General features: G+C 44.6%; 1 protein-coding gene across 1 annotated transcript in view; it reads right to left on the bottom strand.

The window, feature by feature from the left end:
- The window catches only part of NIM1K (NIM1 serine/threonine protein kinase), a 209,572-nt gene that overhangs the window by 119,292 nt on the left and 62,812 nt on the right, over nucleotides 1-27,468 (bottom strand). Inside the window, exon 2 of the mRNA XM_078677291.1 lies at nucleotides 3,301-4,455. Coding sequence (XP_078533417.1) covers nucleotides 3,301-3,601 — 301 coding nt within the window. The 5' untranslated portion in view covers nucleotides 3,602-4,455. The remainder of the gene's footprint in view (nucleotides 1-3,300; nucleotides 4,456-27,468) is intronic.

Here is a 27,468-nt window from a genome sequence, read left to right as displayed (position 1 = left end):
CCCAATGTATTGTGTTGGGGCACGCTTTTCACACACATTCATAGTACACAGGGATAATAAATCATACAAATGTGTAAATCTATGTAAGGAAATGTTACATAAGACAATGTGAGCTGAAAGGTGTAGGAATCATGTCATCCACACTGATCGGCATTATGGGCCACATGCATCATTCATTTTACCGGTCGCAAACGGCTGATTCGCGGAATCGGCCCATTTGAGACCAGTAAAATACTTTTTGGTATGTATGAATTCCAATTTGTGATTCGGTCACATGTCACTGAATCATGATTTGGAATTTTGAATACATACCGATTCGGTATTAGGAAGGGGCGTGTTTAGGATGTCCTTTAAGGAAAGCGATCTGCATTTTAAAAAAATTTTTTGCTTTATTTAAAAGAAAGCACAGACATGTGAAATAGCAATTACCTAATTGCAATTCTTAGAGAATCGCAATTAGCTAATCACTATTTGAAATTGGTGCATGTGGCCCTATACGTTAAGAGTGATTTCTCTGGGAAACACAAACTCGGAATTTAAAATTTAACAGTGGTTGGGGTTGTATATATCAATGAGACATTTTTTACTACTAAAATAAATCCTTTTTAGCAACCTTACAATAACAAAAGTTTGAGGAAAAAATTAGGTTCTAAGCTTAAGCCTTGCCGTTTGCATGCAGCTCTTTAATAATGGTACATAGCTCACTGTGTGATATTATGAGGATTGTAGCTTAGAAACTGCAAGTAACAAAACATTCTCTGTGAGAAAAGCAGTAGCCTACTGTACTGAGCTATGACCATAAAATGCAAATTTGTGATCTGCTGGTTACACATTTGCAGGAGGCGCGTTAACCCTTTCTTCTACTTCATAAGTCAAAACCATGACTAGACAAAAAAACAGCTCTCTGCAGCCAGTACATTATTCACCAAAGCTGGCCTACTGTTATTATTGTCCCTTGAAAAAATTGGGGCACACAAAGATCTCTGCAGGCTGCTTTTTCTCCCCTGTCGTCTGACCTGCCTTAAAGACAGCTCTGTACTGCTTTCCAGTTTCCTCATGAGGCACTGTATGTGTAAATTGGATGTGCAGCAGAAGAGTGAAACATTTTGTAACATTCCAAGAGCCCCTCGCTAGCTCGAATAAAAGGCACTCTTCAGTGAATTTGTTTTTATTTGTTCACTAATGCCAGGCCTCTGACCGGCCTCTGTAGCTTTTTATGGTTGCATTGTTTTAAACTAAATAGACTCTCGGCAGCTGGGCTGCTGGATCTGTAGGGCCCCCCTCTGACCTCAAAGGTGCAGAGGCCCCCCCCCGCACCGTGGGGGCTGCGGGGGGCTTCCGTTACGCCCCTGGGAGGGAACCGAAAAAATAGCAAACATACAAGTTTTTTTAGAAGGAGGAAAAGAGTGCTGTGCAAGAAAGGGTATTTTTAGTTCCCTAAAATGGCACCAACCAAGGATTTGCTGTGCTAAGAGCTTCATCTTCACAGTTTTCAGGAAAATGCAGAGTTAGTAGTCCATGTTTACTATTTTTGTTATTTTTTGTTTCTGTCTGCTTGCAGGTTGAGGTGGAAAGAGGTGCAAAACAAATGGCTGAACCCAGAAAGCGATGTAGAAATAGACAAAATTCATCTAATCATTGAAATAAAAAGTAATGAAAATCAGAAGGAAATGTTTTCGTTTGTAATTTTTTGCCCAGTGGCCAATCTACAAAATATACTGTTTCGTTTGTCAGATCCTTCTGGTACCAAGGATATACGGTGTTTGGTGGTTGTACAACAGCTATACCTAGAGCCAGCAATTGAGATGCCGCTTATAATGATTTTTCATTTTTTACCAACCATGCAGCAATTCATCAAAGGAAGCACCAACAGCATTTTCTTCTTTAATGCCTTGGAAAACCTGTAGATGTAATTTGCTCTTCAAAGGTAATGTGGGTGACGTCAACGAGTCGTCCACTGCATTGAAGCAGTTGGTAATAAAAAATCTACAAATATTGGGAAAATATTTCTGTAAACAATATTTAGGAAATAATATCTATGTCAGATGATCTTTCTGACACATCAACTCTGACATAAATTTCTACAACCTTCAACCTCCCTCATTATGCTCATACGGTTACATTATGTCTCAATTATTGCAACTAAATAGGGGTTGGTTTGACAGTTATCATGTTTAAGAAATTTCAGCTATCAGAAAACCACCTCATCATTGACCAAAATTATTTGGACCTCATCTCCTCAGAAATAAAGTCCTCATCATACATTTGTTGCTGATAAAGAAGCAGGCCGGAATCAAGATACACTGCATAACTCACAGGGCTTAGAGCACTTCAGCCATACAGCTGTCCACGTACTTGAGGTTAAATTTCCAAACATATTGTCCATCCATGAGAGTAGTTAGCATTCACTCTGTGGGAAAAATATATTTTTAACCCTTCTCCCTATGGAACTTTCTTCTACTCTACATTAGATAAGAGCCAGATCTGAAATTCATAAGGACCTGAAGGCACTACTGTTCCACATGACCTACGGCAGTAGACATCTATTAGTGCCAGAGATGATCTCATCGCCTTCCGTTTCTCCGCCTCTTCGTCCAGAAAAGGCTTTGGAGAGTTGTGAACACTCAACAGATTACCATAAATAAATCAGCCAGTAATGTAAGTGATAAGGAGTAGGCTATTAGGAATCTTTGAAAGGGAGTCAATGGTCGACAGATGTATCTACACAAAATAATTTCATGAATTCAGTGTGCATGTTAGTGTTAATGAGAATCTGGATACAGACTGTTGGTTCTTTTAGTCTTCTAGAGCAGTTAAAACTCCAGTGTACTTTCAACCGATCACACTGGCCTACTGTGGAGGGTATCGGGTAAATTCGGATTCCATGATGCATCTAGTCTGGGAGTCTCAGAAAAGACAACCAGCAGGTATGGTAGTCAAATGGCACGTTTATGTAATTTCCGTACCTCTCCACTGGAAACTGGACTCAGATTTTTCATAAAGCTGAATTAAGAGAATGCCAGTGAGCAAACATTTGCCAAGAGATATGAGCAATTGGCAATGAGGGAAAATTCATGTAGTCACCACTGAGCCATTCAGCTCATACTACGCCGTAACAATGCATCACCTGTTAAGAATAATGAGACAAACATAAATCTAAAATGCGTATATCTGGTGGTATTTTGAGGAATGTCTTACCAATATAAATACAATGCACCTAAATTAGACATAGCTCATCGACAGAGTGTACAACATTTTATGTAGAACGAGGAGCGATACAATGGCAAGCACCACACCTACCTTTGGTCAAAGAATGGATTCCGAGCTTCACTTGGGAGAAGTTACCACTTCCTATTTCCCCTCTGACTCTGTAAAATCCAATTCTTTTTCCCAGTGTTAACTCCTTTACCACCTTTTCATCCTGGGACATGTCCTGGTTGAGCTTCTCAAAGGGTGTCAGCCGGCGCGGCTTGCCCTCCTCATCTTCGCCATAGCTCTCCGTTCGCACGTAGTCCTCCAGGCTGTCCTGCTTGTGCCACCGGGCATAGCGCTGGTTTCCTATGCTCCCTCCATTCATGTACACTGCGGTCATAGACAACATCAGGGTGCCTTTGGTTCTGAGGCCCCGGTAGTCAATGTAATCGAAGATGGTCAGTGTGGCCAAGTGGTGTTGGAAGATGGTCAGTGTGGCCAAGTGGCGTTGGAAGATGGTCAGTGTGGCCAAGTGGGGTTGGAAGATGGTCAGTGTGGCCAAGTGGTGTTGGAAGATAGTCAGTGTGGCCAAGTGGCGTTGGCAGATGGTCAGTGTGCCAAGATGGCCCTCTTCTCAGGTGAGAAGGAGCTTTGGAAGAGCAGATGGCACCGTACTCTTTCTATAGGGTTTTGAAAGTTGGTGTTTAAAATTGATTCAACATAGTAGTGGTGCTTTTCAGTTCCATAAAACCCAATTAAAAACTCACATTTAAAGGATGACCAGCCTCGCAGGCGCATACTGTGTACCTATTTAAATGGCTCTTTTCGGAGAACAGCGCCGGCCGTGTGCAGGTTCGGGCGCTCTGTCCATCCGGACAGGGCCGCGCGCTGGACAGCTGTCCTTGCGGGAGAATCTCCAAAAGCCTCTTCCGTTCAAGTCCCAGTCCAGAAATCGGCGCGTTGTTTATTTCTGGCCTACATTTTGTAGGCTAGCAGGGTTCGGGTCGATGGCAGTGTCCCCGCTCTCGAGCTCCGGTGTGTAGTCCTTCTTCCCGCCGCCGTCCGTGTTCATTCCTCCGCCTCTGAGGTCAGACCCGCTGCCGAGGAGGCCGGGCCCTGCAGGCAGAGGAGACGCGGGTCACACGGCCTGCCAGGGCGCGGCCGGCTCAAGCGCTCGCGACGTCACTGCAGCTCACCTTGATTTACTCGAGACGTCTTTATGAGCCGCAGCCTTCTTGAAAGTTGACCGGGGGACAAGGTTACCTAAAGGGCACAAGAATAAAGTAGATGTTAGTTACTTGAGCAATCTATGACGTCAAGTACATTTTACATCAGCCTCAGTACACAAACAAAAGTAAAGGCACCGATACTACACTGTCCAGACATTTTCTATTCGCAATTGGAGAGGTATTTCTAGCAAAGCCAAACGGTATACATTTTGCTGCTGTCTTTGGTAGTTAAGATGCCCATATATGGTGTAAATATATCAATGTAAGTCCAGTCACACTGGTCACACAAGGGCACATTAGTGCTCCGGTGCCCGTGCACACGCCCCACTGGTGTAAAAGCTTACCTCCAGGCCCAGGGCATTCGCTTATTGGCATGTACGTATTTGCATAATTGCAGAGCTGTGCGGGAAGACCATGGCAAGGTATGTGAATCTACGAGTGCTACTGACACACTCATGCCCAGTGTGCTTGTGCCCACATAAACCGGAATTGGCAAAGGACGACCCACAGGAAAAAATGCAATGAGCACAGAAAGTGGTGTGTGAACGCTCACAATAAATATTGTTTCAGAAAATGCCTCACATATTGCTTCCTTCCTCCGTGTGCTAGAAATCTACCCAAGTAATCTAACTTCCAAGAATATCAAATATTAACTTTGAGATTCTGGTTTTTACTTTATTGGAAAAACTGGGGAGTGAAACACACAAATGGCATTTTCGCAAATGTTTCACACATTATTTCTGTATTCTTCACAAACTGCGCTCCAGGTGAACAGTAAATGTGCACCAAACTGCGAGCAAATACAATTTGAGCACAGTTGTAAACAGGCGCTAGTGCTTCAATGGGCACAGATACTGTACTCAATTTACAGCACTGTCGTCAGGATAGCACATGGCCCGTTCTAGTTCGACATGCAGTTACCAACATTTCTTTCAAAACGTTCTATTTGAGATACTAAATAGTTCCTATCACGATAAAGCATCATAGAAACTTCTCCAACGGGGCCCAATTCACAAAACATTGTAAGTTTACAACTGCAGGTCGACAACCACACATGGGTGCTAATGTACAAACTTGTGAAATTTACACAACCTTTCAAGGTTATGGAATGCAAACTGCACCAGTTAGACTTCCTTAACATACTTTTTAAGTTACAGGCTACACCTGTGTGTGGACATTTCGGGCAGGGGAATTGTATATGGTGTGTATTTACGCCTCAAATAATGTCATCTCTTTTTTGCAGGGGCACATACCATTTTTCCAAGTAAGGTAATTTTTCTAGCCAAGTGTAAAACCCTTCCCTTACAACATGCGGTTTTGGGAGGTGTTCCTTTCCCCTCTTAAATTCAGGAAAAGTATTCACTACTGCCTCTGGCAGCAATACATATCCAACCATTTCTAGAAAGGGGAAGGGGCTAGAGACGTGTTCCAGAATACATACAGACTCACGTGTGTGGGCGTTTACAAGCTTTCCATGCAAATTATGCCTTAAAATGCCCAATCCCAACCTTTGAGTGAGATTCACTCACTCACTCACTCACAATATCACACAAACCATGCCTTGGAATGACCAATGCCACCTTTGAGTGGGATTTACTCACAATATTACACAAACCTATGCTTTAGAATGCCCAAATGCCAACCTTTGAATGGGATTTATTCAGTCACAATAGTACACAACAGGCTAGCACTGCACACTAGTAGAAGATATTATGACTGCAAGGTCACATTTTTGAGAAGGCTTTGCACTCTAAAATAGAGCATGTTGTGCATTTAAGTCACATACTTCCAAACGGCACTGCCATCCACATATTATATGTAAGGGCCGCATATGGCAGTAACTAACTATGTCACACATGATTAATTCATTCCTCCTCAAACCTATCAACTATTAATGTATCATAGGTTTAACCTTTCCTTCTCAAGGGCACGCTTGCATCACGAGGGATCATGCTTCGGGTTAGACCTGTGTGAGAGGTGCGGTGGACTCGGAGGAAACCTGCTTATGCCGCTCCTTTCGCTCCTTTAGCAAGAGGGCTGTTTACAAATGCGAGAACCGCTAACTCATCTCTCTCTCTTCTTGGGTTATTTTAGGCTCGTTTCTCTTTAAGGGCAACTGTATAAACCAGGTGAAAAAAAGTGGCGTTAATCATTTGCTTTCTTTGCAACCTGTTCTAAATCTCAATAACTATTTTCGATGCTTTACGGACGTGAGGAAATATAAAACCTATTAAAAACGAGTCTTTGTTGAAAGTACGAGTTCATACATTTAAAAGGCTAAAAATTCACTCCGTTTGGGTAGTTACTATTGTCCATTTACAACATGAATTAAACCCTCGAGTCTAACCTTAACGGCAGGGCCGGACTGGGAACGCAAACTGGCCCTGGCAATTGAGGCGGGATGGCCGCAGGTGAGGGTGGGGGAGGGGGGGGCGAGGGGGGTCGTGCATGGGAAACACTACAGCTGCTTTTGTTACTGGGGGCCGATAATGCTGCAAAACCACCCCTGGTAACAAAAAGCACCCACCATCCAGGCCCCCACCCTGACGGCCCACCGGGGAAATGCCCGGTGCCCACTACGGCCAGTCCGGCCCTGCTTAACGGTTATCTCATCACTATCACTAATACTGTGAAGTACCCCAATCCTAACTATTAACCCTAACCCCTAACCTTACTTATAACCTATCACCTAACCCTCCAACCCTATAAATCCAAACCTTGTCCCGAACATAAATTCTCCACTTCATCCATTCCCCATGCTTTGATGTACCCTTCCGTGGCCCTTAACCTACCCGTTCAATTACCCATTCTAAATCTCTTTCTTTAGCCCTGACACTAACCATAAAACATGATATTGTCACAGAATCTATTTCACTTTTAATAAAATGGTCAAAAAAAAAAATCATAGGCTAAGCATGTAACAATGTGGGGGGGGCGTGGCTTACAGTCGAACATGGCGGACGTGACTTAGCTGAGCTCCGGGCCAGGCCTTAAATCCTGTCAGAAATCTTGCTATTGCCACGCCATCCAGAGGCTACAAACCTACTGAGGAACACCTGAAGTCCACGGCCAGACAGATCAGGAAGAAAGAACTCTGGTTTCGGTGTGTATAGCAGCATTTATCAAAGTAACGTTACCAATATAATACACACTGCGGTAGAGGAGGCCACCGGGACCCCTCGGACCCTGCCGTGACCACGCTGAGTGAGGAAGGATACCCTGTGTGCTGCCCTGCCACCGAGGAGCCCAGCTGATCCCCTGCTGATGCTGTGACGGGCCGCTCTGGCGGCAGAGAAGGGAGTCGTGACCGGCCTTAGACTGGGGGCTCCCGAGCAGGGCTTACCGACACTGAGCCGCTGCTGCAGTACTAAGCGGAACGGCTGTTCCTGGGGCCTCCAGGCATGCGCCGGACTGGACCACGACCTGCGCTGACTGCGGCGCGGTCCTCATACAGAGGACTGCGACATAACCTGCCCAAGACCTCCAGCCTTGCCCCGATGATAGCCGAGTCGGCGTAACACCCAGCGCTCAGGACTGAGCCGCTGCTACAATACTAAACGGAGCGGCAGTCCCTGGGGCCGCCAGGCGTGCGCCGGACCGGACCACGACCTGCGCTGACTGCGGTGCGGTCCTCATACAGAGGACTGCGACATAACCTGCCCAAGACCTCCAGCCTTGCCCCGATGACAGCCGAGTCGGTGTAACACCCAGCGCTCAGGAAATACTGATGAAGGCGAAGTACACAGCCCTGCAGCGACCACAGACGTGGAGGCTGCTGTAACAAGTAAGAAACTGCAGCGACCAATCCATGTGCCGTCACGTGCGTGATGAAAATACATTGTCCTGGTGCCTGGGCTAGGTTGCCACCTCAGAGGGCTGGTTGGCGGTGGGTGGAGTGGGAGCGGCCATAGCGGGACGGGAATAACGCCCTTGGTTGCGGAGTATGGTTCACCGGACACAGAATACGCATACAGTGCTTGACTAAGTTGCTCCGGTCACACTCACGGAAATCGTCCTGAACTAAGACTGGGTTAGCGACGACCTCAGCGAGAGCCCCGGCAGATCTGCCACGAAGCACGACGAGACGACTAGCGTGAACCCTAGAGGTCGGCCCACAGTTGTCAGCCGGGACCTGTCGTACTAGGCCTCAACCAACTGGGCTGAGGACAAACTTGAGCAGCTGAACTGGCTGTACCGAGCCGAGCTTTTACCAGGCCTTAACCAATTACAAACGTGGCTTGAGGCCTGCTCCGTAGCACCGGGAACCATATCACACCCACGGTCGACCCCAATCTACTGGAGTCCCCCATAAGCCGAAGAGAAGAAGGGGACATTGGAAGCTGGGCAAAGGTTTACCCCCTGAGCATTGGATCTCTTACTGTGGTCATTGGTGGTAGCGGATAGGAGAAGAGTGCAACTAGAAGCGCAAGCGGTGAGTGCGGCTCTACCAACCAGCTGTGCATAGCGTCAGGGGCCCACATTTAGTTCTCTCTTGCGCTCAAACATAATCAGAAATGTGTCGTACAAGAGGGAAACAGCCAGACCCACTCACAACAGGGGGACCAGAGCAAAGCCAACAGGATGATACAGCCCAGGCACCTGACCCTGACTGTATTCCGCTGACGGCTTTGGGGAACCCTCCAGATAAACTGGACCTCATCCTACAAGAAGTCTGTGAATCAAGGAAGGCGATTAAGCAACAAATGATTGCATTAACAACGTGCTTCACATTCTTAAAAGCTGATCATGATAAAAGAGCAGTGACTGTGAAAAACGATAAATCGCTCCTCACCGAGATGATACCACAGCATAAAGCCCATTCAGAACAGATTGAACAACTACCCCACCAGGTGTCCGGGCCACATGACAGGGTGGATGACGCCGAGGGCCGTTCACGAAGAAATAATGTGAGAATAGTGGGCCTATCAGAACGCAGCAAATGATCTAACCCAGCCCAATTTATAGAACAATGACTGCGGGACACGATCGCCCCAGAGGGACTAACCAAATTCTTCAGGGTGGAAAGAGCACATAGAATCCCTACGAGACCACCAGCCTGTCTAAAAGTCATAAACAAAAACAGAAATCTCTCTTCTTTGACAATCCAGAAGAAGCTGCGGAATGGGTGGAGGTCACACTATCCCCTGGCTCCTCACAAAGGTCTTCACAATCCGCCTAACAGAAATCAATAACATCACAAACGTCAAGTCTCATCACTATCACTAATACTGTAAATTACCCCAATCCTAACTATTAACCCTAACCCCTAACCTTACTTATAACCTATCACCTAACCCTCCAACCCTATAAAACTAAACCTTGTCCCGAACATAAATTCTCCACTTCATCCATTCCCCATGCTTTGAAGTACCCTTCCGTGGCCCTTAACCTACCCGTTCAATTACCCGTTCTAAATCTCTTTCTTTATCCCTGACACTAACCATAAAACATGATATTGTCACAGAATCTATTTCACTTTTAATAAAATGGTCAAAATAAAAAAAAAATCATAGGCTAAGCATGTAACAATGTGGGAGGGTGTGGCTTACAGTCGAACATGGCGGACGTGACTTAGCTGAGCTCCGGGCCAGGCCTTAAATCCTGTCAGAAATCTTGCTATTGCCACGCCATCCAGAGGCTACAAACCTACTGAGGAACACCTGAAGTCCACGGCCAGACAGATCAGGAAGAAAGAACTCTGGTTTCGGTGTGTATAGCAGCATTTATCAAAGTAACGTTACCAATATAATACACACTGCGGTAGAGGAGGCCGCCGGGACCCTTCGGACCCTGCCGTGACCACGCTGAGTGAGGAAGGATACCCTGTGTGCTGCCCTGCCACCGAGGAGCCCAGCTGATCCCCTGCTGATGCTGTGACGGGCCGCTCTGGCGGCAGAGAAAGGCGTCGTGACCGGCCTTAGACTGGGGGCTCCCGAGCAGGGCTTACCGACACTGAGCCGCTGCTGCAGTACTAAGCGGAACGGCAGTTCCTGGGGCCTCCAGGCATGCGCCGGACTGGACCACGACCTGCGCTGACTGCGGCGCGGTCCTCATACAGAGGACAGCGACATAACCTGCCCAAGACCTCCAGCCTTGCCCCGATGATAGCCGAGTCGGCGTAACACCCAGCGCTCAAGACTGAGCCGCTGCTACAATACTAAACGGAGCGGCAGTCCCTGGGGCCGCCAGGCGTGCGCCGGACCGGACCACGACCTGCGCTGCGGATCACAAACGTCAAGTAAAGAAAGATCAGGCCAAAGGAGAAAGTTCTGCATAGACAAGAAATCAAGCCCTTCTCCGGAACAAATAATAGAAAGCCAAAAATCAGCAATAATGGCGGCGGCAGCATTAGATGATCAAGAAATACATTTGAAGGCTGAGTCAATTTGAATCATCCGAAGACACTAACCGGCATTCGGACTCTGAGAACAGCATGGCTCGCTTCCCTTCAATTACCCCACAGACAGTAAACGACTATCTGGGATAATACACCTGATTCATGGTCATACTGGTCTCGGACAGCATTTTAAGGTAGATGAAACACGAATTATAGGCCCATTTGGCTCAGCAATGTTTTGCACAGTGTAATAAAAGGCCTGAGCCCGACCAGCAGTATCAGAGCTTTGAGAGTTACACCCATTCACCCACAATAGACCATGGTACACCCCCCTCCCCAATGCAACTGCACCACATTTTAAGTTGTTTAATATTCAAATCGTTTCAATAGTTTGGTCCTCAGTAGTTTTCTGGGGGACCTTGTATTGGGAAACGTTAGGGGTAATTATAAAGCTGACTCACTCCTAGGTAAATCCACCAGCTGCTCAAAGTGCCAAACGTACGGCAAGTCCGCAAACAAAACACTTAAAATGAATTGTTACATCAGGAAAGTACACAGTGTCAACCTAGAATGTTAGGGGGATGGGATCTGTGCACAAGCAACACAGAATATACGCCCAACTAAATAGTAGGAAAACGCACATTGTTTTTATGCAGGAGACACACTTTACCAACTCAGAGGCCACCAAGTTGTGGAAAAGGCAGTTATATCACACAACATATTCTGCATTTGCGAGAGGGGCTGCCATATGGATCAGAAACAGTGGAAACACAATGTTACATAGACATCAACGTCACCTGATCAATCAATTACAAACAATATTTAAACATATTGAAATTATTTCATAGAAGTTGAACATATATCCATCATGTTCAAAACACATTATATTCATCAAAAAATTTTGTTCATATGTGCCCCTTAGGGGGGAGAAAGGAGGAAATTAGTGCATCAATGTGCAGAAGTAAAATTGTGTTTCCACTGGGACCACCCCTCTTTTTTTGTACCAAGTTTCTCCCAGGTCCTAGTGACGTGTCTGGGTTTACCCTATTATTGTGCAACTATATGGATCAGAAAAAGCTTTCCCTTTACTGCGCTAGACCAAAGAATAGATGTAAATGGCAGATACGTATTGATCCCTGGTACATTAGATGGCACACACAAAGTGCTCGGTAGCATATACGCCCCTAATACAGAACAATAAGGTGCTAGCCAACTGGGTTGAGTACCCCTGGTTCATGGGAGGGGATTTCAACACAGTATTGGATGTAGATCTGGACTGCTCCCACTCACCATTACAGGGAACTAGCACCAAGAAACAAGCGGCCTTTCTGAATGGGTTGGGTGGCGGACTGGGCACTACTTGATGGGTGGCACATTAAAAACCCGAATTGTGGGGAATAGTCGTTTTATTATTCTCCACATGTTACATACACGAATAGATAGGATATTCTGCTCTCTACCCCTGGCTGCAAAAATTGCCCATACCGCATATCTCGGGAAAATGTCGTCAGATCATAAGCCCCTGGAGGTAACACTCTCTTGGGGGAAAAGTCCTGCACCTGTACCAACATGGAGACTGCAGCCCCACACACTTGAGGACTCAGGGGCATATATATCAAATACTGTTATCGCGATTCTCAAATAGCGGTTTTTAGAGAATCGCTAATTGAGAATTGCAAAATGGGATGTAATAAAACATTCGCAAATATTTTGCGATTCCTTGTCATTCCTTTATTGCGATTCGCAAATTGTGAATCGCAATTAAGGAATACCTTCCCAAACATTCCTATGGGCCTACAGGCCTATAGGAATGAATGGGAAGACATTCGCAATTTGCGAGTACCCATTAGGTACTCGCAAATTGCAAATGCAATTTCAAGGGTGCAAGGGTGTCATAAGGACACCCTGTTGCACCCCTGAAATGAGCATGTGTGCACATGTGGCGCACATACATGCCCTAAGGGCATGTATGCGCTCCACATGGCACTTTGAAAAATGCCAAAAAGTGAATTTTTCTTAAGGAGAAATCGCACAACTTGGGTGTTTTCTACATCGCATTTAAGGAATTGCAATTTGCAATTCCTTAAATGCATATGCAAAATAGGGAATCGCAAATTTTGCGATTCCCCATTTTGCGAGGCCCTTTTGGGATGATACATCCCAAAAGGCTTTTTCCCGTTCGCAAACGGGACGATTCTGAGAATTGGCCTGTATGCGAATGGGAAATGGGCTTTATACATATGACCCTTTGTGTTTCGCGACACCGTAGCCACAGCCATCTCTAACTATTTCTCTGAAAATGCAGATACTGTAACTTCACGACAAATACAATGGGAGGCTTTTAAGACAGTCATTAGAGGGGTAGCTATCAGTGCAAGAGTAGGTGTCTATCACATGATTGATAAATAGCTACGAGAACTGGAAGACAAACTAGGGTGACTAGAACAGGCAGCAATTGCTGATACCAGAAAGTATTTGGCTTTGAAAGAATCTCGCATTACACACGTTGAACTTCTAAAACGGTTACGGGTTATAAACTACCGTTTTTATACGCACAGACAACAGGCGGAGGCTGATAGGGCCGGTACCCTACTAGCCAAGATTTTAAAAGATGTGCCATCCTCCACCCCTATTCAGGAGATTGTTGCACTTGAGGGAGCCACAACAAACATGCAATTAGACAATAAACACAGCATTCAGGAAGTACTATGAAAATTAGACACACCAACTAGAGATTTCGAGGAGAAAGTATTAGAGGAATTCCTAAAAGATTAAGTATTACCCCAGTACTAGGATCACATAAAAAAGACCTAGCAGAATCAATTTCGAAAAACGAAATTAAAGAAACAATCAAAGATCTCCCAAGGAACAAAACCCCGGGACTTGAGGGTCTCCCGATAGAATTTTATGAGACATTCTCATCAGCATTGGTCCCCAAATTAGAGTGACTGTACCAGGCAGCACTGGACACAGGATGCCCTCCCTCCAACTACACAGCAGGCACTTTTCACATCCCACCCGAAGTCTGAAAGGAGCCCTTCAGACATGTCCGGACACCGGCCTCTTTCATTACTAAACCCTGAATACAAGATTTTTTAAAGTAAAATATTATCCCGTAGATTACTTCATCATTTACCAAAATTGATACACATAGACCAATGCGGCTTTGTGCATGGAAGTAGCACCTTCATCAATATTGGACGACTGTATAGTGTATTAACCTCTACATTGTAGTAGTAAATCCACCGGGAGCTGGCTGCATTTCCCTAGACCTTAGACAAGCATTTGGCACGCTGAAATGGAAATACATGTTAAAAGCCCTTTCACAATTTGGTATACCACAAGAGTTTGTGCGGTGGGTCAGCCTACTATATACGGACCCTACGGCACGGACCCGCACTGGAACCCACACCTCACAGTCCTACCCGATAGGCCGGGGCGCACGTCAGGGATGTCCATTTTCCCCACTTCTTTTTGTATTAGCGCTCTAACCATTAGCTATCAAACTCCGAACAGTTGCAGCATGTATGGGTATCACGATTGGAAATACCACCCACACCCTCTCTGCTTATGCAGATGATATTCAGGTAGATTCATGAAAGGAAATTGCGCTCGCAAAGGGCCAGATTCTCAGAATCTGGCCCTTTGCGAGCGCAATTTTTGCATTTGGAATTCATCATCCCAAATGCAAAAATCGGTAATAGCGAAATCGCATATTTGCGAGGAATTGCATTTAAGGAATCTCTATTTGAGATTCCTTAAATGCAATTCATTAACCAATTTTAAATTGCGAATTCGCAATATTTGGTCGCTATTTACCACGAAGTCAGACTTCGTGGTAAATAGCGAAAAAATTAGAAAAAAGCACTTTAGAGCAATTTTTTCAGTTGCATGTTACACACACACATGTCCTTTGGACATGTGTGTGCGCAACACCTGTGTAAATTTGCATTTCAGGGGTGCTACAGGGTGTCCTTTGGACACCCCTGGCACCCTTGAAATCGCATCCTTATTTGCGATTAGCAAATTGCTAATCGCAAATAAGGAATAACTCCCCATTCATTCCTATGGGCCTGTAGGCCCATAGGAATGAATGGGAAGTAATTCCTTATTTGCGATTAGCAAATTGCTAATCGCAAATAAGGAATGTGTAGGAATCGCAATTTATTTAGTGATTCCTACATGAATCCCTTTTAGCAAGTCCTTAATAGCGATTCCTCATGAATCGCTATTAAAGACTCGCAAAACGGGTCTTTGATGAATCTACCTGTTAATTCTCTATCTCAACAACCTTCAAGGTGACTGAAGCCCATCCCAGCATATTCACTCAATTTGAAAGCCTCTCAGGCCTATTCATCAACAAGTCTAAATCGTATGCCTATGTTGTGATTAGCTATCTCTTTTATAGAACATGGAGTGCATTACATCAAAGAAAAGGACGTAACATTCCAATGTATTGATGGTCAGTTGGAGAGCTGATGGTGGTTGCAACTAATAAACTTACTCTTAAAACATCATGGAATTGAGCATTTTATCATTGGCGACGAGGATTTTACCAAGGCTTGATTGGGGACAAGCACTATCAACCACCAACTCCTCTGTGGATTGCAGATTGAATTTTGGATTTGGATATTGAATTTTTTGTGATTCTACATTTTGGATTCTTCCGAATCAAAAGACTACAGACTTTTATTAAGTGGATTTACTACACCAGTGGAGTGGATTTACCATACCAATATCACTGTTATCTTTGCTTCATACTTCATTGCTGGAGAGTTTGAATCTGTATGAAATGGACTGTGGAAACTTCCGAGGAACAAACGTTTCAGAAACATTCAAGTCAGCGGTGCAAGATAGTTAAATCTGATGCGTGGAAATCTCAATCGGTATTTCTTTCTCGTATTTTGGCATTTTTATTACTTCAAACTTACTTGTTGGCCGTTTTGTTTTTGCTCGTGCCCTCTCACACGCATTGTTTTCTTTTGACTTGATCGCGTGTGCCTGCCATTACAAGGGAGATCGCGAAGGACGTTCCATCTTCGTGTGTCGGTGTTGGTGAGGTGGAGAATCTACGCTCTAGGATCAACTCTGACCCTGACGTGTGCGCACACAACATATGATGTCATAATTACGTGGCGGCCATTTTGGTGAAGTTCGTTCTAATTCCAGTCGTCTGTCCGATGCTACGAGAAACAAACTGATTTCTTGATGCCGATATTTATTTCCGCTGTGTGCTCATGAGGTGAGAATTCGATTGTATTGTACTTTAACGTATTCTGGGCATTTATCTTCATTTTTGTGTCATATCATTTTTTAACATTGTGAGACATTCTTGGATAAATTAAAGCAACATAGAAGGATATACGTCAAGGCTAAAGGATTGGGAAAATCAACTACAATTGACAACTACAGTTGACAACTGATATCTGTCTGTTTTTGCTTGATTGTGTCTGCACTTATTAACATTATGGCCTCGACTTCAAGCATGTTGCAACCCCCACCATTTCGCTCTGAGGAAGGAGAACCAATCCTTCCATGGAAGAGATGGAGGAATTTATTTGATTCCTGTTTGGTGGCCATTGAGGGAGAGAAGTTTTCTGCGTTTAGGAAACAGGCAATTTTGTTAAACAATTTGGGTGTGGAAGGAAGGAATACTTACGACAGTATGGACCTTTTACCAATTGGTGGAGGAGATGGTGAATCTTCAGACATATATGAACTGTCCATGACCATGTTGGAACGCTATTTTGGTCCCAGGATTAATGTTGTCCTTGAACGACACAGGTTTTTCACGCGTACACAAGGGTCTACTGAACGTGTTGGAACGTACGTTGCTGCTCTTAAAACCCTAGTGCGTACATGTGATTTTGGAGAATTGTCTGAGTCACTTGTGAGAGATCAACTTCTAAGATGCACAAACAGCTCAAGAGTTCAAGAAAAATTGTTGTCGAAAAACCCAACATTGTCAGAAGCTTTGGCCATTGTGGAGGGCATGGAGAATACTTCCTCCTGGGTCAGGAAATAAGGAAGAACAAGGAGAAGGGTAACCACATTAGTAGTGACAACAAGAAAAAAAGCCAAGATGCTGGAGGACAGTGATATTAATGAGGACTCTCCTGAAGGAGTGGCCAAAGTGTCTGTTAGTGCAAAGAACAAACCGGTGAAGAGAAACTCTCAGAAGAATGTTTCGGACAGTCAAACTCGCTCTTCTTCTTGTAGAGAGGTTCCTATGGTCAAGGAACCTGATGTTCGCCAAGAACGCTCATCCGTCCAACAAAGAATACGATGTTATAGATGGGGAAGTTTTTCGCACAATTCGAATTTCCCTAATTGTTATGCAAGAGAAAGCGTGTGTAATAATTGTGGTGTCAAAGGGCACTATGCTTGTGTCTGTAAGTCTAGGAAAAGAGATGTGAGTGATGATGCTTCGGATGTTATTCGTACAGTAGTGGTATCAAATGTGAAGGTGAGTGAGGGAGCGATTGACTCGGAGCAGATCAGTATGCCATTCTGTGACATTGGTGTGAATACCAATGTATTTAAACTCATGCCGGATTCAGGGTCTCCATTTACTCTGATAGGAAACAAAATTTGGGATGAAGTTGTGGGATTGGAAAATGTACCACTCTTACCTCCAGACATTGCCCCTGTAAGTTATGGTGGGTCACAAATTGACATCCTGGGGTATGTGGTAGCTAGAATCACATTTAAAGGCAAGGAGACAACTGGAAAAGTACATGTAGCTGTGAGGGGTGACAATCTCCTTGGCTTGAGACACCAACATGACTTGGGCATAGTTCTCAACCCAGGGGATAAGAATCCCCAAAATCAAGTGATGTTAATGGAAGAGTTGGTTGGTGGTTTTCACTATGCTATGGTTGATATGGTGTGTGATTCAAATAGATATTTTAATGAGTATCCCAATGTGTTTTCAGATACACTAGGATGTTTAAAGGGGTTTCAGCACAGAATAATTCTTAAGAAATCCGCCAAACCGCGTGTTCATAGGGTGAGGAAAGTACCTAATATGATGGTTGAACCCTTGAAGTTGGAGATTGAAAGGTTATTGAAGTTGAGGGTGATTGAGGAGATCGAATCTTCTGAGTGGTTGGCTCCGGTGGTTTTGGCGCCCAAGGATGGTGGTAAGTCGGTGAGAATGTGTGTGGACCTACGCGGATTGAATGAATGAATCTGGGTTGATCGCCAGCCGCTTCCTAACATTTCGGAATCCATCAGCGTGTTGAAGGGAGCAAGAATCTTTAGTGTGCTTGACCTTTCTCGGCGTATCACCAAATTGTGCTCCATAAAGACTCAAGGCATCTAACATCCTTTGTTACCCCTCTGGGGGCTTACCAGTTCTTGAGGATGCCTTTTGGGTTAGCCTCGGCAGCGGCTTGTTTTCAAAGGGTGATGAAGTTGGTTCTTGGGAGTCTACGCAATGTAATGTTTTTCCAAGATGATATCTTGATTTATGGGAAGGATGCGTGTGAGCATGAAGGGGTGTTGAGATCTGTGTTGGATAAGTTAGGAGATAGAGGACTCACAGTTAAAAAGGAAAAGTGTCGTATTTGGTTTAGAATCGGTTACATATCTTGGACATGTGATATCTGGGAGTGGAATGCAACCAAAGTTGGAACTTGCTGAGAGTATTGTGAAAGCCCCTTCTCCAGAAGATAAGGAGCAAGTTAAATCATTTTTGGGGATGGCAGAGTTTTACTCTAAGTTTGTCAGAGGTTTTGCGAGTATTGTTGAACCCATAAGAGCTCTCTTGAAAAAAGGTGTACGTTTTGCATGGTCAAACGATTGTGAGAAGGCTTCTAACACTATAAAGTTGGAAATTGGAAAAATGCCAACTTTGGGTCATTTTGATGCCAAATTAAAAACCATTTTGACAACGGATGCCAGTCTTAAGGGACTTGGGGCAGTCCTCTCCCAAGTGGTTAATGGGGAGGAAATAGTTGTGGCCTTTGCTTCTAGGGGTCTTAGGGAAGCGGAGCTGAATTATTCTTGTACTGAAAGGGAAGCCTTGGGGGTATTCTGGGCAATTCATCATTTTAAATTTTATCTGTGGGGAATTCCGTTTGTTATGAAGTCTGATCATCGTCCTCTTGTGCAGATATTTTCTTGTCATCAAAATGATCATATGACTCCCAGGTTGAAGAGATGGAGCGAAGGGTTACAAGAATTTAATTTTGTTGTGCAATCTATTTCTGGACAGAACAATAAACCTGCTGATTGTTTGTCGTGTTTACCCATTGAAAGAGAGCATACCTTGGAAGTTGTTGAGTGTGTGAATTGGGTAGTTGAATCGTCTGTGCCTAAAGATGAATGGTTGATGTGTGTCAAAAATGACAAGGTCTTTCAATCTCTCAAGGGTGTTATAACGAGTGGTTGGCCTGCTTATGAAGATCTTGATGCTGAATTAAAGTTGTACTGGACGGTAAGGAAAGATCTTACTTTTTGGCAAGACAATCTAATGAGAGGTGACAGGGTAGTTCCACCTGGTGATTTGAGGGAAAGGGTCGTTAATTTGGCTCATGAGGGTCATTTGGGAAGAAGTCTCACTAAAGCACGTGTCAGGGAAAGATATTGGTGGCCTGGGAAGGACCGAATGGTTGAGTCAGTTGTTAAAGATTGTCATTCATGTGCTGTCAATGACAAGTCACGCACCACTAATCAGTCTCCTCTTTCGCCTGCGGAAGTTCCTGCAGCAGTTTGGGCTAAAGTGGGATTAGACATTGCTGCTCCTTTTGAGTTAATGCCGTCACATGTGAGATTTGTGATACTTTTGGTGGATTATACCTCGAAATGGGTGGTCTCAAAGTGCATGGGTGTGGTTAATTTTAAGGCAGTGATTGAATTCCTTAAAGATGTGTTTGTTTTGGAAGAGGTTCCCAAGTACTTAGTTACAGATAATGGAGTGCAATTTACCTCCAATGAGATGGGTGTTTTTCTTAAAAGTCTTGGAATCGTTCATCAAAAGACAGCTCTGTATTCTCCTCAGGCAAATGGTCTTACAGAGAGTATAAACAGGGTTGTGAAGAGTTGTGCCCCACGAGCTTTGGATTCTAAAGTGTCATTTAGCAATGTGTTGAGAGAAACGTGGTGGGTGCATCGCACTGTCCCTAATGCTATCATGCAGAGGTCTCCTTTTGAAGCCTTGAGGGGTAGAGTTGCCAGTTCCAAACTCAATCCGGCTTGGCTTCCCGAGAAGGACAGTGATGATAGTGTGGAAAGTGGTTTGTTGAGGAAGGATGTGTTAGCCAGGTATCAGCAAAAGTACAAACAACGGTATGATGCTAGGATGGCAGTCAAAGTGCGGAAGTGGAATGTAGGTGACTGAGTGTTGGTGAAGAAACCTAGACTTGGTCACAAAGGTGCTTCCAATTTCTGTGGTCCTTTTATCATTGTTGCAATAAGGAAGAATGTTGTAACATTGGATAATGGTTGTACCTGGAACATGTCTAGGTTGGCAAAGTGCACTGATCCTAAGAGTGATTCCACGGTTACGTCTCCTAGCTTGAATTTGGGCACTTGTGGTGGTAAGAAAAGACGTAAACATCTGCCCCGAAAATTTCAGGATTATGTCATGTATTGACTATTTTATTGTTTTCTGTTTTCTTACCTATGTTATTTTACTTTGTTATGTTTATTAATTACTATGTAAGGGGGATGTGTTGTTATTAGCTATCTCTTTTATAGAACATGGAGTGCATTACATCATAGAAAGGGATGTAACATTCCAATGTATTGATGGTCAGTTGGAGAGCTGTTTCTGTTGGTGGTTGCAACTAATAAACTTGCTCTTAAAACATCATGGAATTGAGCATTTTATCAGCCTACTATTTCAATGATATGGCACAAACAGAACCGAGTCAATTTGGCATCTGGGTATTCTCAACTGACCCCACTACATTCAACTACCTTGGTATACAAATATATAGGGGAGCACAGGAATTGTTGGACGGCAACCTTGTACGTGCTATTAAATCACTTAAAAATCAAATCACATTTTGGGTCACACTACCGCTCTCTGTGGCAGGGAGAGTAGCCATCTCAAATATGGTTATGCTCCCGAGACTGCTATACTTTTTTCACAAATCTACCCATAGTGGTCCCGACACAAATACTCAAAACCTTAAACACGCTCCTATTAGAATTAATATGGGGTAAGGGCAGCAGAAGAGTATGGGTCTCTAAAAAATCCAACTGACCACTGACCGGGGTGGGGGGGAGATTGGGTGTCCCTGACTTTAAGGCATACTGCTTTACAAGCCAACTGCTGTGGCTATCATACTGGACCGCAGGCCATAACCTGCAGGAGATAGCGATTACGCAACAAACACTGAACAAGGGAGTCCACCATACTCTGTTACTGCTGAAAGGGAGGGCTCCAATAGCGGCTCCTCCTCTGCTAAAAATAGCCCTGTTATACTGGAAGAAAGCAATTCAGTATACTAATGGATTACTCCCTTATGCCCCTAATGTTCCATTAATAGGGATACCAAAACCGACCAGAGTAGTCACGGCTAGATGCATTGGCAGTTGGTCACACGAGGGAGTGAATACTGTCGGGATGCTATTGCAACAGCATGCAATTAGATCATGAAAACTTTGCCAGGGAGCAATGAGTACCTAATTACCTTTATATGCTGCACACGAGCATTAGTAGATACATTAAACTTACTTCGGGGCCAGATTATAGTGTACCCCCACACACAATTTAGTACATACATTATATCGTATGGGCAATGTAGGACACCTAACCTGATGGCTTTATAGAGGAATACGCTTTCATGCGGCAATTCCACTTGAGATGCTCAGGGACAAATGGAACACTGATATAGGAAGAGAAATAACTGACAAGGAATGGGAATCTTTATTGGAACATCCCAAGAAAGTAACCCGCAGCCCCAAATTTAAACTTATTCAATATATGATTTTACATAGGGTCTATCTTACACTGCACTGATTAAACAAGATGTATCCGGAAATGGTAGACCAATGTCCCCGTTGCTTTACACAAAATGTAGATTTATTACACATGCTATGGGCCTGTCTGCGACTAGCGCCTTTCTGGAAAAATGTGATAAAGGTCCTAAGGGCAGTAACAAATATAGTAGGGGGAGACAGAGCAGAATAATTTATATTGAGACTGCGCTGCAAACGCAAGAAGCAGGTGGTACAATCCCAATTTACTAGCTTGGCATTGATATTGGCCAAACGTTCAGCTACGATGTGTGGAAATCACAAATGATCTCTGTTAGCATAAGCTGAAACCATCTAGTTGGTGGCATCCATTTAGTCAGCTATGAAATTTTGTACCTGGCTTTGCTGTCTATTTTAGTTACTTCCTGACTCAGCTAAAAGCAATATGCATGCTAAAGAGTTTGTAGCTGCCAGAACCCCTGGTTTCAGACTCAACTGTCAATCTCTTAGTGCTGCCATAAGCACTCCTGCTCCCCCTCCCACTTTGCTAAGTGATTTCCGCATTTGCCCATGTAGGTAGGTCATTATTCCTGTGTAGTCCTGTACCTACTATTTGTAACTACATGCTTACCAATGCAGAAAATCAAGTATAAAAGACCCATGGTCTGTGCATTCAAGTCACTACTTCCTAGAATACTCGAGGGTGTTGTATGGACATGATCTCACTCATGAATGAGTAAACTTGTTATTTGAATTTCAGCTCCAGTGTCAATCTCTATTTTGTTGGTCTGAAGGACCTGTGGGCAAAGATAAGGGTGACCCCTGCAACGGAGTGCCCTTAAAAAGGCAGATTTCCACAGTTGCAATGGAAATTTGCACTATGCTCACCTGGCATGGGGAAGTAGTTCGATGGGGATGATCTGAATATGTGGCAATAAGGAGTGAGGAGGCTAGGGGCTTGCGAAAGACCCCTATTTCACTGGAATGGGATGCAATGCTAGAACTTTTTATATTCTCAGAACTTTCATTACACTGAGACTCTATAATGAAGATACTTATCTACCAGATTAGACATAGTAAACAGTAACAGATCCCTCTAAGCCCTGTCAAAGCAGAGATGAATACACCTGCTAACCATGCCTTTAGGAGCACATACGTGAGCAGAGAACTTACCATTGATTAATTGGCCTATGTTACTTATGGAGTCAGATTGTGGTAGGGAGAGGGTGGGAATACTAAATTATAGTTTCTTGGAGGCAGGAGGGTACTGTTTATTAGGCAAGGGACTATATGGATTATTTTTAATGAAATTTCTGTTATTTAGATCTATATCCCTATTACCACTGCTCCTACTATGTATGCACATTATGAGAGAGCATTTGCAAGTAATAATGATCGCCATGTAATTACAGTACAGCTTCCATATGATTCTGGTAATGTATGTTTCTTTACTGAACATGTTGAGACACATTAAAAACTCGGCCAAAAGTGCGTTCCTTAACCTCAGAATACTGAACAAAATCAAACCCTACATTCCAACCAATGATCTCAAACAGGCCACCCATACTCTGGTACTGTCAAGACTGGACTATGGGAAAGCAGTCCTAACAGGAATCCCTAAATCGCACTTGGCCCCCATCAAAACAACGTTACATGCGGACGCCAGAATGATCACTGGCATCAAGAAATTTGATCATATCTCTTCTGCACTCAAGGCACTTAAATGGCTTCCAGTAGAAATGTGAAGTAGCTTCAGAATAGCCTGCCTAACCCATGAAGCCCTTCACACCGGCAAACCCGAGTGCCTGGCGAAAAAACTCACAAAAGCTGGCCAATCCAGGAATCTGAGAAGCTCAAACTCCCTCCTACTCAAAACCCCACTAAAACCAGAAGGAAAAGAACAGCGGACCGTTCTTTCACTGGAAGCGACCCCAAAATTTGGAATTCCATTCCCCCGCATATTAGAACCATTCCCTCCTTTGTAGAATTCAAAAGACAACTCAAAACCCTGTTCCTCAACTGCTCCATAGGAAGTGGATAGCTTGGGACAAACAGCAATCATCAAGATCTGCTCCAAACCTAAGAATCCGAAGAATCTCGAAGCCAAAAATGTCCAGCATTACAATATGCCTGCTCGTTACTTTAACACTCGTCGGTTGATATGTCGCTCCTATGTCTTGTATCCGATGATTATATGCTATGCACCTACTGTAAAGCGCTCCAATACCCCCGGGTCTGGACAGCGCTATAGAAAACTTCTTAAATAAATAAATAAAAAATAAAATATGTTTTCATAAAATAAGAACGCAAAGATTTGTTGCATTGAGAGTTGTACTCTGCTCATTACTGCTCTATTTTTTCCTGACTGTTCTCTTCTTCACTTCATTACAACACTTAATTATTTGCAGTCACTTTCCTGTAGCAGAAATTATTTTGGCTTTGGTACATTCCAGTGCTTAATTTGAGCTGGTGGTTTATAGTGCTCTGCACCGGCACTTAATTGGTTTCTGGTGCAGGGACACTTAATTGTCAACGCTGCACTTATGACAGTCTACCACATGTTGGTGCTCCTCATTTAATTTAGAGATGAGCAGAACAACGATTATAAATACAATAAACATTAAAATAAATAATACCCGCCTCCCCAGCCATTCCTTTAGCTTTGGGGACCTGGAATAATCTGAAGTCTTGCACTTGCAGGAAAGACACATGGTTAGTAGTTGTTTTGGTGCCATCATTGGCAGGAATGACAGTGGCAATGGGTGGTGCAAGCTGTAGTGTCCTCCTCGCTAGGGCCCTGGTACTTATTATTTTACAAATTTTGCACTGTGGTACGCCCTGAGAATGGCAAAGTGCCTGCCTCCTTTTGGTAACTTAGGCAGCCATCTTACCGGTAAAGACTGATACTATTGAATGAATGAATGAAGGAGCATTTGTAGAGCGTGTGGTTGCCCCGAGGCATCCCATCGCTAAAACGCCCAGTAAGCTACGAGGAGATTAAGGAAAGAGAAAAGTTTTCAACAATTTTCTGAATTTGAAATAGTCAGGTTCTGCGCGTATGTGGAGGGGTATATTGTTCCATAATCTGGATACATTATATGTGAACAATCGGCCTCCACTACGTGCACATTTAATCTTAGGTACACAAATAAGACCTTTTTTCCCGATCTAAGGGCTCTATTGGGTACATAGGGTTGAGTCCAGGTGCGAATCAGCGGCGAGCCTTTCCGGACAATGACTTATGAGTGATGCACAGTGCTTTAAATTTCACTCTTTCCTGGACAGGAAGCCAATGCAAAGTGGCTAGGGCAGGCCTCGCCGATATGCGTTTGGGGATGTTCAACAACATACGGGCCGCACAGTTTTGTACTATATGTAGTCTTTTAATGGTAGCCTGAAGGGCTCCCAAGTATAGAGCATTTTCGTAATCGAGCCGCAAAAGTGCGAGGGCCTGCACCAATGTTCGTCTCGCAGCAAACACGAGCATGGAAAATATCTTTCTAAACCTTCTTAACATTCAATAACAACTCGCCGCCACTAATCAGGATTGCTCTTTATAGTCTATTACGTTTATTATGGTTTAATCGTTCACACAATTGTTTTTCTTTTTATCTAATTTCTCTAGGAAGGTAGCATTTTGAGAAAGGCAGGAGCAGAAGGCTTGATTCCTGCTTTTAATCCCCCCTACCTGTTTTATGGAGCGTTACAATCACGTCCCTAATCCAGGCCACGCCCCTGTGGCCAGCGACAGGATTCTATCTTATAATCAAAGGCAGTTTGCACATCGAGAGCGCCACTAGTGCACCAAAGGCAAGCTCATCTGCACCCTTCAACACCCGGACAGCGACAACCACCAGGACACCTGGCAGTTTGCTGATGAACTTCTGCAGTTACTAAATGTACAAACGATTAACCATGGCTCGTTCTCATTTGACTTTGACTCATTTGACTTTAAGAAGCACAACCAGGTTAACTGTTCACACTGTGTTTTACAGTTCCCAGCTTCGAAATGTGCTAACTATGCTAAACTTGACACTAAAGTGGATAATACACACTTCATGACAAACACTCCTTAGTGCAGCCCGCATAGCTAAATCTGTCTGCTCCATTACCGATGCTACATATCTTAAATACTATTTAATAAATGTAAGATCCCTTTGCAAACATACCTGGATCAATTTTATTTGAAGGTGTAATGAAGTTAGCAGTCCAGTAGCTGGGGTGGGCGGAGCTAGGTGGGCAGAGGGGAAGAGGAGGGGTCAGGATAGGAAGGGGCAGTTAGAGTAGGGACGGGGAACTGAACAGACGTCGATAATAAAGAGGTTGAATGATCACCACTGCGTCTGTGCATTACTTGTAGTACGATACTACAACTGGCGACAGAGGGCGGGATCCAGCAGCAGACCCACCAGATTGAACCCCGTCCCGCAGCGTGGAGCGTTCCAAGCTCCGCTGCGCAGTGAAGCCGAGGAAAAGAAAGAGCGCGGAGAAAAGCGCCAGAAGAAGAGGAGCCGACCGCGCGGGACGCGCGAGACAAATGGGCGCGAAGACCCAACGAAAACCGTGAGTGAGAGTCGGGAGCCCACTCCGACATTGCCCCATCACTCCTCAAAGCACTGCGCTAGTGAGAGAAGCGCCGCGCCAGCAAGCGGCAAAGCACCCAGCCAGCACCGACATTGCCGGAGACTGAATCCTGACCGCCTGATGCGTGAGGATTAGCATCAGGGCGGCGCACGCAGCTAGAAGGTCGCACTGAGCGTCGGATTACCCCCAAACCACCCCTGTGAAGCAAAAGCTGCAGCCACCTGTACCTGTGAGTCCAGCAGCCCTGGGTGTGAGTGATTGGAGAGAGGGAGAGAACCTCGTGTATGGCAGAGGGGCGGCCATCTTTAAATCAGGCAACTTCTGAGACATCCTCCCTGGGCAAAATAGAGGCGGCCATTTTGAGGTCAGGCAATAATCAAAAGTGAACAAGCACTGACGACAGAAGAAAACAAGCACTGGCCATAGAAAACAAAACAAGCACTGACAAAAAGAACAAGCATCGGACGACAAACAAGCATTGATAGCCACAAGAGAGCAAAACCTTGGAAACGCACGCCAGCCGCTGACGCAAGAAGCGGACGTGGGCGCCAAAACCCGTTGCCAAAATGTCTAACCCTCCTGCGCAGAAGGACGTCAAGGGAGGCACCCACCTGCGAGCCCCAGAGCCATTGTCAGTCACAACAGGAAGCAGCATGGGACTAAAATGGCAAGAATGGCTAGAGGACTTTGAGGACTATATTGAAGGGTCCAAAATTGAACCAGACAAAGACAAGATCATAGCTCTTCGCAACCTAGGGGGGCGCGAAATAAGCAAGATCGGTCGAGAGATCCCAGCCACAGATGGTGACACCTATGATAAAGTAAGAACTGTTCTAAATAACCGTTTTCTGCATAAGAGAAACGTCGACTATGAAAGACACAAGTTCCACCAGCAGTGCCAGGGAAAGGAAGAACCACTGAGCTCATTCATACATCGGCTGCGGCGGCAGTCCCAACATTGTGACTTTACCAACTTCTCGCCGGATGCAGCCATCAAATCTCAAATAATCACGGGGTGTCACTCGGAGTCACTGAGACGGCGACTGCTGAGAAAACCACAGGAACTAGCAGAGATCGAAGAAAACTCCCGACTGTACGACCAAGCCGAAGAAAATGCGGCGGAAATTGAAACAGGACCCAGTACCAGCCGTGAACACGCCAACCGCATCACTGAGAGACGGCAGGGACGACAGGATC

This window comes from Lissotriton helveticus, chromosome 2_1 (assembly GCF_964261635.1).
Source record: "Lissotriton helveticus chromosome 2_1, aLisHel1.1, whole genome shotgun sequence".
NCBI classification, from domain to species: domain Eukaryota; kingdom Metazoa; phylum Chordata; class Amphibia; order Caudata; family Salamandridae; genus Lissotriton; species Lissotriton helveticus.
The sequence above is the reverse complement of the archived record's forward strand: the minus strand, read 5'-3'. Positions and strand labels throughout refer to the sequence as shown.